Source organism: Hyla sarda, chromosome 7, assembly GCF_029499605.1.
Source record: "Hyla sarda isolate aHylSar1 chromosome 7, aHylSar1.hap1, whole genome shotgun sequence".
NCBI lineage: Eukaryota > Metazoa > Chordata > Amphibia > Anura > Hylidae > Hyla > Hyla sarda.
The window spans coordinates 234,296,311-234,312,059 of NC_079195.1; the positions used below are offsets into that span (position 1 = coordinate 234,296,311).

General features: G+C 46.0%; 1 protein-coding gene across 5 annotated transcripts in view; it reads right to left on the minus strand.

The window, feature by feature from the left end:
* The window catches only part of RNF220 (ring finger protein 220), a 255,224-nt gene that overhangs the window by 13,544 nt on the left and 225,931 nt on the right, over positions 1–15,749 (minus strand). For 3 of the 5 annotated variants that reach the window (XM_056533144.1, XM_056533141.1, XM_056533146.1), the window contains exons 9-12: positions 8,906–9,002; positions 8,637–8,726; positions 8,447–8,502; positions 8,222–8,300 (exon numbers count right to left, since the gene is read on the minus strand). In XM_056533144.1, the coding sequence (XP_056389119.1) occupies positions 8,222–8,300; positions 8,447–8,502; positions 8,637–8,726; positions 8,906–9,002 (322 nt within the window). The remainder of the gene's footprint in view (positions 1–8,221; positions 8,301–8,446; positions 8,503–8,636; positions 8,727–8,905; positions 9,003–15,749) is intronic. The other 2 variants (XM_056533145.1, XM_056533143.1) reach the window with 1 other exon arrangement.

The following is a 15,749-nucleotide window of genomic DNA, read 5'->3' on the forward strand; positions in this document are numbered from 1 at the left end:
GGCGCTCCGAGGCGGCTGTTAATTAAATTATCTGGGAATCTGCAGGAGCAGAATCTTAATTGCCTTTAGATTGTGGAGACGGCGGAGATCACAGAGGACTGGAGAGCGCGGCCGATCCTGGGGATACGGATCATTGGCGGCTCGGAGGGATCCCCGCGACACCACTTTAATATACAATTTGTTTCTTTACCGATTGATTTCTGAAAACCTGCTTGCTCTGGGATTACCACGGCAACCACATACTGACAACTTCCTGTCACATGACTAAAATGGTAACTCAAAAGCAGGAACAATATCCTGATAACACATCGCACGAGGAACGTTCCACAGAATTCACCGCCATATTCCCACTGTGATACCTTTAAGGCATGCTGGGAGTTATAGTTGTGCAATTGCTATCTCTACAGCAGTGTTTCCAAATTAGTGTGCCTCCAGCTGTTGCAAAACTACAACTCCCAGAATCCCTGTTAATGCTTGGCTACTGTTTCCTAACCAGTGTGCCACCAGCTGTTTCAAAACTACAACTCCCAGCATGCCCGGACAACCTTTGGCTACTGTTTCCCAACTAGTGTGCCTCCAGCTGTTGCAAAACTACAACTCCCAGCATCCCCGGTTAATGCCTGGCTACTGATTCCAAATAAGGGTGCCACCAGCTGTTGCAAAACTACAACTCACAGCATGCCTGGACAACCTTTGGCTACTGTTTTCCAACCAGTGTGCCTCCAGCTGTTGCAAAACTACAACTCCCAGCATGCCCGGACAGCTGTTGGCTGTCCGGGCATGCTGGGAGTTGTAGTTTTTGCAACAGCTGGAGGCACACTGCTTGGGAAACACTGTTACAGGGATACACAATGGACTTTTACTGCAACATGGGTCACACTGTGTAGCGTGAGTGTCTGCATTAAATCAGGAAAAAACAATGGACTCCATTATAAGTCCAGGAGAAAAGAAAACCGATACACTGTAACAAACTCATCAGCTGTGAACAGAATGGAACAACAACTGCAGTAGTCCTGGACATATGACCGTGCGGCCCCAGGACAACCCCCCCAATCCTTGAATGTGAATAAGGGTTTAGGTGGTAGGTTTGGCAGAGGTCTCGGGTATCCGTGCTACAGGACGCCTCTTCCTCCTAAACCAAATAATTCGGAGTGTTACCCAAACGTCTTCCAGGGCCCCGGGAGGCGATGACAGGCTTGGCAGCAGAAGCTGGAAATTTTAGGTATCCAAAGAGGGGGATCACATAAAGCAGCTCCTCAGAGTACACGAGCGATCGGCTGGAAAATCCGGACGCCGTCCAGCAAACCCCACGCACAGCGGCTGCTCGGGGACACGAGGGTGAAGAGCACGAAACCGGGAAACACCACCCAAAGTGACCGAAACCGCGACACCACCCAAAGTGACCGAAATCGGGAAACACCACCCAAAGTGACCGAAACCGGGAAACACCACCCAAAGTGACCGAAACCGGGAAACACCACCCAAAGTGACCGAAACCGGGAAACACCACCCAAAGTGACCGAAACCGGGAAACACCACCCAAAGTGACCGAAACCGGGACACCACCCAAAGTGACCGAAACTGCGACACCATCCAAAGTGACCGCGACACCACCCAAACTGACCAAAATGGCATCATGGGATACAACCAGCGCTGTGACCAAAGTACACAGGTATAGCACCGGTGCCGCCACCATACACAGAGATACCGGTGGTCCCAGTTTTCTACCATTACCTGTCAGACACCACAAACACCGGTCTGGGAGGATTATAAAGTGTTGACTATTTCTATAAGGCCGGATAATAATAAAATCTGTTTACAAAGGAAAAATCCCAATTATTAATCCAGTGCTGAAAATCTAAAGCCGATCACTGCGCAAATAGAAAACAGAGCGAGCAGAGTAATCCCCGAAACAACATCACACCATCTCCTCACAAATAAGGTAGAGACCCAAAGAAATGCTGCAGAGAAGGCCTGACCGACATCAGAACATGGAGGAGCACAGAAACAGACTATATCAGTACATCACAGAGGAGAACAGGAACAGACTATATCAGTACATCACATAGAGGAGAACAGGAACAGACTATATCAGTACATCACAGAGGAGAACAGGAACAGACTATATCAGTACATCACATAGAGGAGAACAGGAACAGACTATATCAGTACATCACAGAGGAGAACAGGAACAGACTATATCAGTACATCACATAGGAGAACAGGAACAGACTATATCAGTACATCACAGAGGAGAACAGGAACAGACTATATCAGTACATCACAGAGGAGAACAGGAACAGACTATATCAGTACATCACATAGAGGAGAACAGGAACAGACTATATCAGTACATCACATAGAGGAGAACAGGAACAGACTATCAGTACATCACATAGAGGAGAACAGGTACAGACTATATCAGTACATCACATAGAGGATAACAGAAACAGACTATATCAGTACATCACAGAGGAGAACAGGAACAGACTATATCAGTACATCACATAGAGGAGAACAGGAACAGACTATATCAGTACATCACAGAGGAGAACAGGAACAGACTATATCAGTACATCACATAGGAGAACAGGAACAGACTATATCAGTACATCACAGAGGAGAACAGGAACAGACTATATCAGTACATCACAGAGGAGAACAGGAACAGACTATATCAGTACATCACATAGAGGAGAACAGGAACAGACTATATCAGTACATCACATAGAGGAGAACAGGAACAGACTATATCAGTACATCACATAGAGGAGAACAGGTACAGACTATATCAGTACATCACAGAGGAGAACAGGAACAGACTATATCAGTACATCACATAGGAGAACAGGAACAGACTATATCAGTACATCACAGAGGAGAACAGGAACAGACTATATCAGTACATCACAGAGGAGAACAGGAACAGACTATATCAGTACATCACATAGAGGAGAACAGGAACAGACTATATCAGTACATCACATAGAGGAGAACAGGAACAGACTATATCAGTACATCACATAGAGGAGAACAGGTACAGACTATATCAGTACATCACATATAGTCTGTACCTGTTCTCCTCTATGTGATGTACTGATATAGTCTGTTCCTGTTCTCCTCTGTGATGTACTGATATAGTCTGTTCCTGTTCTCCTCTGTGATGTACTGATATAGTCTGTTCCTGTTATCCTCTATGTGATGTACTGATATAGTCTGTACCTGTTCTCCTCTATGTGATGTACTGATATAGTCTGTTCCTGTTCTCTGTGATGTACTGATATAGTCTGTTCCTGTTCTCCTCTGTGATGTACTGATATAGTCTGTTCCTGTTATCCTCTATGTGATGTACTGATATAGTCTGTACCTGTTCTCCTCTGTGATGTACTGATATAGTCTGTTCCTGTTCTCCTCTATGTGATGTACTGATATAGTCTGTACCTGTTCTCCTCTATCAGTACATCACATAGAGGAGAACAGGAACAGACTATATCAGTACATCACAGAGGAGAACAGGTACAGACTATATCAGTACATCACATATAGTCTGTACCTGTTCTCCTCTATGTGATGTACTGATATAGTCTGTTCCTGTTCTCCTCTGTGATGTACTGATATAGTCTGTTCCTGTTCTCCTCTGTGATGTACTGATATAGTCTGTTCCTGTTATCCTCTATGTGATGTACTGATATAGTCTGTACCTGTTCTCCTCTATGTGATGTACTGATATAGTCTGTTCCTGTTCTCTGTGATGTACTGATATAGTCTGTTCCTGTTCTCCTCTGTGATGTACTGATATAGTCTGTTCCTGTTATCCTCTATGTGATGTACTGATATAGTCTGTACCTGTTCTCCTCTGTGATGTACTGATATAGTCTGTTCCTGTTCTCCTCTATGTGATGTACTGATATAGTCTGTACCTGTTCTCCTCTATCAGTACATCACATAGAGGAGAACAGGAACAGACTATATCAGTACATCACAGAGGAGAACAGGTACAGACTATATCAGTACATCACATAGAGGATAACAGGAACAGACTATATCAGTACATCACAGAGGAGAACAGGAACAGACTATATCAGTACATCACAGAGGAGAACAGGAACAGACTATATCAGTACATCACATAGAGGAGAACAGGTACAGACTATATCAGTACATCACATAGAGGATAACAGGAACAGACTATATCAGTACATCACAGAGGAGAACAGGAACAGACTATATCAGTACATCACAGAGGAGAACAGGAACAGACTATATCAGTACATCACATAGAGGAGAACAGGTACAGACTATATCAGTACATCACATAGAGGATAACAGGAACAGACTATATCAGTACATCACAGAGGAGAACAGGAACAGACTATATCAGTACATCACAGAGGAGAACAGGAACAGACTATATCAGTACATCACATAGAGGAGAACAGGTACAGACTATATCAGTACATCACATAGAGGATAACAGGAACAGACTATATCAGTACATCACAGAGGAGAACAGGAACAGACTATATCAGTACATCACAGAGGAGAACAGAAACAGACTATATCAGTACATCACATACAGGAGAACAGGAACAGACTATATCAGTACATCACAGAGGAGAACAGGTACAGACTATACATCACAGAGGAGAACAGGTACAGACTATATCAGTACATCACATAGGAGAACAGGAACAGACTATATCAGTACATCACATAGAGGAGAACAGGTACAGACTATATCAGTACATCACAGAGGAGAACAGGAACAGACTATATCAGTACATCACATAGGAGAACAGGAACAGACTATATCAGTACATCACATAGGAGAACAGGAACAGACTATATCAGTAAATCACATAGAGGAGAACAGGAACAGACTATCAGTACATCACATAGAGGAGAACAGGAACAGACTATATCAGTACATCACAGAGGAGAACAGGTACAGACTATATCAGTACATCACAGAGGAGAACAGGAACAGACTATATCAGTACATCACACAGAGGAGAACAGGAACAGACTATATCAGTACATCACACAGAGGAGAACAGGAACAGACTATATCAGTACATCACAGAGGAGAACAGGAACAGACTATATCAGTACATCACATAGAGGAGAACAGGTACAGACTATATCAGTACATCACACAGAGGAGAACAGGAACAGACTATATCAGTACATCACACAGAGGAGAACAGGAACAGACTATATCAGTACATCACATAGAGGAGAACAGGTACAGACTATAGTTACATGGGACCTACTTGCAACTTTTAAATAAAAACACTTTATTTTCTTTTGACACTTTCAGTAATATTGTTATTTATTTCCAAACTTGTGTCTCATAACTCTCCTTGCATTTGTCTTGTATTTTGTTTAAAAGTCAATATAAAAACTATTGTAAGTGAGAATTTCTGAGCGTCATCTCATGCACTCACTGTAGAACCAAGGAGCGAGGGAAGAAGTTATGGAGACGACAGAAGTTCTGGGGTCTCACTGGAGACAATGATATTTTGTGCGCCCCCCTCCCTCGGTGGCTTTATTCCATGCGGCCCCTCTCCCGGCGCTTCCCTCTTTTCCTTCCACCTGATTAATGATCTTGTCGCGGTGATGGATGACCCACCCCAGCAGATTAGAGTCTCCTGTTCCACCCACCGTCCTCCGCACCCTCCCTCCTCACTTCTGGAGGTCCTCGCGCACCAGTGCTGGAAATATTAGAGAATTATTAAATAAACATTGGTACGTCATGTCTCTTCCTATAGCGCTCGCCGCCGTTGTCCTGTTTGCTTAAACACTGACACCAAACAGCTGGAGTGATTCATTGGGAGGCCGGCGGAGACATTTCGTGTCATATATCATGGCGGGAAGAGCCGTTCCCTGCCCTGACTGAGATAAAGTGATCGACCGCGACCGGCTGGAATGAATTTATGACAACACAAAAGTGAGGAAAACAAATGGGAGGTGACCCGGTGGGCGAGCCGCCCCGCGACACTCCCTGAGGTCTGCAATCTCGTCTGGTAGCAAAAAAGAAATAAAACTGGGAGAATCGCACATTGACAATCTGACCTAAGATGCCACTGGGAGTTGTAGTTCTTTAACAGCTCGAGAGCCTGGGGCTGTCAGGGTATACAGGTAGCTGTAACTTTGCTGAGCCTGCTGCTGTCCGGGCATGCTGGGAGTTGTAGTTTTGGAACAGCTAAAGAGCCTACGACTGTCAGGGCATGCTGAGAGTTTTGCAGCAGCTGGAGGCCCCTGTCCTGGACACAATCCCCGGCATCTGAGCACTAACTTATAAAATTACTGGAGAGGTTTGCATATAAGGATCAATGCTGACCAGGTGCGGCACCTAATTCGGCTCATTAGCTCCGAGCGGCTCCGGTCATGACGGACGTGTAAGATGCGTAATGACTGGGAGTGGATTTTCACAACAAGGCGATCATTCAAGAGGGGAGAAGGCGCGGTGACACCGGTGATGGAGCTCGGCATACCCCATGCATTTGTTTTGGTAAATGTAAATCAGGAGGCTAAACACAAAAACGATCAATAACGGTGCAGGTTACAAAAAATAAATAAATATATAAGGGAAAAAAACTAAGTGAAAGTTATGAAAAATGAAGCTGCTCAGGGCCCAACCTAAAGAGCTCAATGCCTCCGCCGCCCTCCGCGCCAAACAAGAAAAATGAAACCAATTTAGCTCCAGATTAAGAAACAGAAACTGGAGATGAATCAATTTAGCCTGCCGGGCCGGGTCGCCATATATCACGGCTCAGCGGCGGAGTAGTTAGTGAGCAGATGGTGCACGTCCCCTCCCTCGCACGCTTTCCTTTTGAATACACATCAGGCTGCCGCTTTGTGATCAATTCATTTCACTGACACACTGCACAGATACACCTGGGGGCAATGTGTCCGGCCCGGCAGAAACAACCAGGACGGGACTATTTATTACAGGAAAATCCAGTCTTCCAAGGATAGTAATAAGAGTCTCTCCCGGGACGGAGGACGGATGACTAGAACACGCTGCCGGGACAAGAGTGATGGATGGGGGCGCCGCACCAGTCACTGGATATCAATTCTAAACTGGAGGGAGCAGCGTCTTCTCTGGAGGTGACATCCGCTTATCTCACACTACGGACCCCACAGGGTGAGAGCCGGATTATGGGAGTTATGGGAATATGGCAGAACTTATGATTCAGAGCACATGACTGGATAATAAGATTGTACAAAGGCTTCACATTGGTTTCTGGACACGTATAGATAACAGGGGCGGCAGCTCACTATCTCTGTGACACCTATATACCCGAATAAGACATAAGGAGGGGGTGTCCTGGCGAGAGCTGAAAGCAGGAGTGTTTGTGCCTTTAGAAGGGGCTGAGCTGTATGGGTTATAGAATTATATAGGCTGTAACCAGAATGGTGCACTACATGTAACTGGCGCCCTAAAGAAGCCTTATTTGTGTGCAATTTACTTAGAAAAGTGTTTCCTAACCAGTGTGCCTCCATCTGTTGCAAAACTACAACTTCCAGTATGCCCGGACAGCCGAAGGCTGGGAGTTGTAGTTTTGCAACAGCTGGAGGGCACCCTGGTTGGGAAATAATGACTTCTTAGCTACTCCCTTACATAGTAGGTGTGAGTGGATGCTTATCAGTAGTATGCATCTGTGCAATGCCACTAATATAGCACTATGTCGCGGTCTGAATCTAGCTCCAGGTAAAGAGGAGAGCCGGTGGCCGGGTCCTGCCTCCGGGGAAGGAGGAGAGCCGGTGGCCGGGTCCTCCCTCCGGGGAAGGAGGAGAGCCGGTGGCCGGGTCCTGCCTCCGGGGAAGGAGGAGAGCCGGTGGCCGGGTCCTGCCTCCGGGGAAGGAGGAGAGCCGGTGGCCGGGTCCTGCCTCCGGGGAAGGAGGAGAGCCGGTGGCCGGGTCCTGCCTCCGGGGAAGGAGGAGAGCCGGTGGCCGGGTCCTGCCTCCGGGGAAGGAGGAGAGCCGGTGGCCGGGTCCTGCCTCCGGGGAAGGAGGACAGCCGGTGGCCGGGTCCTGCCTCCGGGGAAGGAGGAGAGCCGGTGGCCGGGTCATGCCTCCGGGGAAGGAGGAGAGCCGGTGGCCGGGTCTTCCCGGGAAGGAGCTGATTTGGCAGATTTATGCAGAATTGATGTGAGCAGATGGCACGTCAAGCATTTTGTTTTAATTCCCTAACATCAGTGGTGTTACTACTCACTTTTCGATGTCGCTGTTTTTACACGTCTTCTGCATTGCATCCTGTTTACTGCTATCCCCATTACTCGTTGATGGCATTTCTGCAATAAAAGTTAAACCTAAGATTAACTGGACATCCTTAGAGACAAGCACACGAGTGGGGATCCACTTCACACGCTCTGGAGACAAATACTAAGGAGGGACCCTTCTCTATAGTTTTATATAAAGGGGAGGATTCTACACTCACCATCGTTGCCCCATTTGGAGAACTCTGTTGTTATCCTGGTGCTGGGTGTTCCCCCGCTATCAAAGGAAAAAGAACATAAAACACGTCTATTAATATATCATGAAGAGGTAAAAACAGCCAATAGATTAAATAGATGTAGAGTTCCCCCAGCCAAAAGACCAGATAAGTGAATAAGAGAAAGGGCTCTCACTTTAGCACTGCTCCCCGGAGCGCCTCCCTTTCCTTGGCTTCTCCGGGTTCCTCGCCAGTACATGGGATAACGTCGGCTTCTGTGTACCTACAGGACGGACTGTCAAGGAAAACACGACTATGGAGAGCGCAGGCGCCGATCACATGACAGAGATGAACGTCTCAATGATAAGACAATGAGAGAACCACAATGTAACCAGAGGAGCGGGGGGGGGGGGTGTTGGAGGGTTGGCGGGGGGTTATTTGCACATCACCCCTATAAAAGGATACTGTGCTTTGCCGTATTCTAGGGTGTCGTCTCCATCCACGTCCAGATCGGCGTCGCTGTCGTGCGTTTCTTTGCTGCTGCACATTATAAATCCAGATCCTGGGGAAAAAACATTTAGCAATTGTCATATCCAACATGGTGATCATTGTAGAGTTATTTCTCCTTAAAGTAAATCTGTCCGCAGTATCAGCCGCACTAAAGCCGTCACACTGGCTTGTAGTGTGGGTGATGCTGATCAAAACGATACTCGTGGCGTCCAGACGTTCCGCCGCAATTTTCCTTGGGGCATGGGCGGAGCTCCGAACAGAGCTAGGGGCATGTTGAAGTCATCGTCGCAAGATGGGTGCTCCGCCCAGCTCATCAATATTCATAACCCTCCCTGCTCTTGTGCCCCGTGTTAGTGTACAGAGCATGCGATGTAGACTAACACGGGGCGCAAGAGCAGAGAGGGGGGTTATGAATATTGATGAGCTGGGCGGAGCACCCGCCCAGCAAAGAGGATGTCAGCATGCCCCTAGCTCGGTTCAGAGCTCCGCCCATGCCCCAAGGTTCTCATTTGCATAAAAAGAAAATGGAGAATTGTGGCGGAACAGCTGGGTGAATCTTAACGCCGTGAGTATCGTTTTGATCAGCATCACCCGCACTACAAGCCAGTGTGACAGCTTTAGTGTGGCTGATACTGCGGACAGATTTCCTATAACTTTGGTGTAAGGCCTTGTTCACAGGTCTGGAAACGTGCAGAATGTTCGCATGGAAAACAAGGATGGATATTCCGCACAATTGAATATTCTGATGGGTGTTAAGACCGCTCGGAAATGCGCCGTCTCAGAAAGCAAAGCATTGCGCAGAAGAACCTCACTGACAACAATAGGTCTCTGCAGCAGCGGAATCTCTGAGCGGAATATTCCTGCGGAATTCCGCCGTGTGTACATAGCTTAACCCCTTAAGGACTCAGCCCATTTTGGCCTTAAGGACTCAGACAATTTAATTTTTACGTTTTCATTTTTTCCTCCTCGCCTTCTAAAAATCATAACTCTTTTATATTTTCATCCACAGACTAGTATGAGGGCTTGTTTTTTGCGCGACCAGTTGTCCTTTGTAATGACATAACTCATATCATAAAATGTATGGCGCAACCAAAAAACACTATTTTTGTGGGGAAATTAAAACGAAAAACGCAACTTTGCTAATTTTGGAAGGTTTTGTTTTCACGCCGTACAATTTATGGTAAAAGTGACGTATGTTCTTTGTTCTGAGGGTCAATACGATTAAAATGATACCCATTATTATATACTTTTATATTATTGTTGCGCTTAAAAAAAATCACAAACTTTTTAACCAAATTAGTACGTTTATAATCCCTTTATTTTGATGACCTCTTACTTTTTTATTTTTCCGTATAAGTGGCGGTATGGGGGCTCATTTTTTGTGCCATCATCTGTACTTTTTTTTGATACCACATTTGCATATAAAAAACTTTTAATACATTTTTTATAATTTTTTTTTAATAAAATGTATTAAAAAAGTAGAAATTTTGGACTTTTTAAATTTTTTTTTCGTTCACGCCGTTCACCGTACGGGATCATTAATATTTTATTTTAATAGTTCGGACATTTACGCACGCGGCGATACCAAATATGTCTATAAAAAATGTTTTTTACACTTTTTGGGGGTAAAATAGGAAAAAACGGACGTTTTACTTTTTTATTGGGGGAGGGGATTTTTCACTTTTTTTTTACTTTTACATTTTTTTAAAATTTTTTTTTACACTTGAAGGGGACTATTCATAGCAATACCATGATTGCTAATACTGATCTGTTCTATGCATAGGACATAGAACAGATCAGTATTATCGGTCATCTCCTGCTCTGGTCTGCTCGATCACAGACCAGAGCAGGAGACGCCGGGAGCCGCACGGAGGAAGGTGAGGGGACCTCCGTGCGGCGTTATGAATGATCGGATCCCCGCAGCAGCGCTGCGGGCGATCCGATCGTTCATTTAAATCGCGAACCGCCGCAGATGCCGGGATCTGTATTGATCCCGGCACCTGAGGGGTTAATGGCGGACGCCCGCGAGATCGCGGGCGTCGGCCATTGCCGGCGGGTCCCTGGCTGCGATTAGCAGCCGGGATCAGCCGCGCATGACACGGGCATCGCTCCGATGCCCGCGGTTATGCTTAGGACGTAAATGTACGTCCTGGTGCGTTAAGTACCATCTCACCAGGACGTACATTTACGTCCTGCGTCCTTAAGGGGTTAAGGACCAGCCCAATGTTTGTTTTTTGCACTTTAGTTTTTTCCTCCTCCCCTTCTAAAAATCATAACATTCAATTTTGCACCCACAGACCCATATAAGGGCTTGTTTTTTACTACACCAATTGTACTTTGTAATGACATCAGTCATTTTATGACAAAATCTGCAGAAAAACAAAAAAACAATTTGTGGTGTGAAAAACAAAAACCCCACATTATTTTGTAACTTTTGGGGGCTTCCGTTTCCACGCAGTGAACTTTTTGGTTAACATGACACCATTTTTATTCTGTTGGTCCATATGGTTACGAGGATACCCAATTAATGTAGGGTTTATTTTATTTTACTACTTAAAAAAAAACTAAAAAATTGGAACTACATGCACCAAAATTTGTATGTTTAAATGGGCACTGTCACCAATAGGATGGTGGGAGCTACCCTTTAAAATTGTCATTTTCTGACCCCTATTTTTATTTTTCCGTATACGCGGCTATACGAGGGCTCATTTTTTGCGCCGTGATCTGCAGTTTTTATCAGCACTATTTTTATTTTGATGGGACCTTTTGATTGCTTTTTATATATTTTTTTAATAGTATATGAAGTGACCAAAAATGCGCAATTTTGGACTGGTATTTTTTTTACGTGTATGCCATCGGTTTAGCTAACCTTATATATTTTTATAGTTCTGACATTTACTCACACAGCGGTACCACATGATTAAGTTTATTGTTTATTACTTTACTAGCTGAGGACCCGGCGTTGCCCGGTTTTTCCTTTCTCATCCTTGTTGGGGAGGAAACAACATGCAACATCCTCCAGCATGACCGGTTTGGCGGTGGGTCGGTATTCGTGTGGGGTGGCATTTCTTGCCAGAGGTAGCCTGACTGCCATTAGGTACAGAGATGAGATCCTCAGACCCCTTATAAGACCATATGCTGGTGCGGTTGGCCCTGGGTTCCTCCTAATACTGGACAATGCTAGGGTTTGCTGCGTTTGTGTCCGAGATCTTGGGTCTTCCAGCAGGACAATGATCCCAAACATACATCAAAAAGCCCCAGAAATGGATGGGAACAAAGCACTGGAGAGTTCTGAAGTGTCAGCAATGAGTCCAGATCTAAATCCCATTGATCACCTGTGGAGAGATCTTATAATTATTGTCGGGAAAAGGCGCCTTCCAATAAGAGACCTGGAGCAGTTTGTAAAGGAAGAGTGGTCCAACATTCCGGCTGAGAGGTGTAAGAAGCTTATTGATGGTTATAGGAAGAGTGGTCCAACATTCCGGCTGAGAGGTGTAAGAAGCTTATTAATGGTTATAGGAAGAGTGGTCCAACATTCCGGCTGAGAGGTGTAAGAAGCTTATTGATGGTTATAGGAAGAGTGGTCCAACATTCCGGCTGAGAGGTGTAAGAAGCTTATTGATGGTTATAGGAAGAGTGGTCCAACATTCCGGCTGAGAGGTGTAAGAAGCTTATTGATGCTTATAGGAAGCCACTGATTTCACTTATTTTTTCCAAAGGGTGTGCAACCAAACATTAAGATAAGGGTGCCAATAATTTTGTCCAGACCATTATTGGAGTTTGGTGACATTATGTCCAATTTGCTTTTTTTCCTCCTTTTTTGGTTTAGTTCCAATACACACAAAGGGAATAAACATGTGTATAGCAAAACCTGTGTTACTGCAATTCTTTCCTGTGAGAAATACTTCATTTTATAGAATTTCAGCGGTGTCAACATTTATGCCATGACTATATATACTGCCTAGTGTTCTCCATATAATGAATTATTTATATATATATATATATATATATATATATATATATATATATATACACACATACATACATATACATATATATACACACACACACACACACACACACACACACTATTCCAAAGCGATTGCACTCAGAACCACAGACCCACAAGGTGGTGGGATCCATAGCCCAGCACTATACATTAAGTAATACCTGAACCCCACAGCACGTGACCCGGGGCCCCTACCAACCAGGCAGCTGGAATATGTACACACAGAACGGCGGATGAAAGGATCCACCGCGACGGCGTTCACCACTAAATTAATTTGTGAACGATCATAACTGTGATTAATGGGCTCATAAAGTGACGCACAAGTCGCAGGTGCTGCCCGACAACTGTTCCTGGAAGCCAAGGTGCAGCGGGCGGCCTTACCCTGCCAGTGTTACACATTTGGTGACAGTTCTAAGCCGCGTCCCTGCGGAGGTTGACCCCCGATTTCCTGCTGTCGCCTCTGTGCGCGCGCCAGTGAAAATGTACAGCAGCTGTTCAAATATTTGACGTCTGAAACCGCTTGACTCCGAGTCGGTGGCCAAAGCTAGCTTGTATTTCTGAGCAGTTACGAAAAATAGACAAAAATTATATATATGGATTGGAGGCCGCGTCTGTAACGGGTCTTGTTGACACTGCGCATCGCCCACCCCGTCACTTCTGTTGCCAGATAGAGGAGAGTGTGAGGAGCGGGGGAAACAGCGTGACCTTTGTAATACTCCACAATCAGCCTTGTAACACGAGGGATACATGTGTACGGGATGATCAGAACGGTCACCGCAACAGGAGAATCCAAAGGTCAGAGAGGAACGCCGATCAAAGATCCCAACGTCTTACAAGACTCACACGTGTATAATTGGGCGAAGTGATTGTCTGCGAGTCAGGAAGCGCACGTAACGGCCGTCACATCACACGGGCGCTGAACCGCCAATATACGGGGAGATCTGCGCCAAGAACAGAGAACCAGGAACATCGGCTAATTAGGTCTGAGCCAGACGACATCTCAGAAAACTTATAACACGTGAAGGCCGCGGAATAAATAGTAAACGGAGAACACTCCACATGGACCCGATCAACACCGCTAAACAGGACACGTTCACTCAGGCCCTGTTCACACTACCGAAATTCCACCCAGAATACGCCTGCAGCAGTCTCCATTTGATTTCAATGGGATACTGCTAAACAAAGTTGATAATGTGTAACTTCTGCCGTGGAAGTCAGAGTTCCGACAAAAGAACGGGGGATCAGTAATTTGCTGTGACCTTAGATGGAGGAAGAAGGGTGAGAATATAACGTCGGCGCCAATTAATCCACAGAGATTAAAAGCGAGGGGATGGGGGAGATCTGATAGAGTTTATTTTGTGGGAGAGTAACACAGTAAATAAATGAATCCAGACTCCGCCGGCCGCGAAGAGCAATGGATAATAAAGATTGAGCCGAGGGCTCCGGGTCCACACAAACACAACAACAAAAGTTGGGGCCTGTCTCCTCGTCTGAGCGCTCGCCGGTTCAGGCAATTTCAGCAGCTGCGGTGACTGACACCTCTATAAACCTCCTGACAGTCAGGAGACAAACTCCTCCGATCAATCACCGCGCGCCCATCAACATCACTTACCCCCGCGCACCTCACACCGCCACTCGCCCGAAAATCAACTTACGCTTCTGTTAAGGAGCTCCGAGAACTGAAACCTCCCCGAAAACAGACCATGATAGTTACTGCAAGTGCTAAAATGGTGTTTACAAAACAGGGTGCCTCCAGCTGATGCAAAACTACAAATCCCAGCATGCCCAGACAGCCTACGGCCAGTATTTCCCAACCAGTGCACCTCCAGCTGCTGAAAAACTACAAATCCCAGCTTGCCCGGACAGCCGAAGGCTGTCCGGGCAGGCTGGGATTTGTAGTTTTTCAGCAGCTGGAGGTGCACTGGTTGGGAAACACTGGCTATAGGGTGTCCGGGCATGCTGGGATTTGTAGTTTTTCAGCAGCTGGAGGTGCACTGGTTGGGAAACACTGGCCGTAGGCTGTCTGGGTATGCTGGGAGTTGTAGTTAAGCAACAGCTGTAGGCACCCTGGTTGGGAAACATTGGCCTTTGGCTGTGTGGGAATGGTGGGAGTTGTAGTTATGCATTATCTGGATTGACTGTCTGGGCATGCTGGGAGTTGAAGTTTTGAAACATCTGGAGGGCTACAGTTTGAGACCACTGCTCTAGAGTTTCCCCAGTCTTGTGCGTGCGGTGGGTCCTATAGTAAGTAAATTAGTGAGAAATCTTCACAGACCGGAGGGAGCGGCAACCGTGCGGTCACATCTTCGAGGGGTAAGTAGCGCTGACAGGACGGGGATCAGAGAAGTTTAGCAGCTCGGGTAATCAAATCCAAAATCTAAAGCAGAAGGGGAAACGCCGTCGCACCTGAGGACTCAACGCCGCTGCGTACGGCACAGCTGGAAGTCATCCACACGGTCCCCAAACCCCACAGCGCGCAGCCGCCCCTGTAACTCATTAAGGGCGAAGAGAGAAGTGAAAATACACAAGTGTTGAAAACCTAAAATTCATTAAAGGGGGAAAAAAATCTGCGTCTTCTTAACCCCAAACTGGATGTTTTATGGCCGCGCCGGCAGAATGAAACTCCCTGTTAATTTAATCAATTAATCAGCATATTGATTCAAAAGCGGCGCTGGCAGCGAGCCATGTGCGTCGACTCCACACCTGCAGCCCCGGCTGTAAAACACCGCGCCGAACACAAGAAATAATCCGACGGCTTCTCCTCGGCTGTTCACTCGTGACCGAGCAATT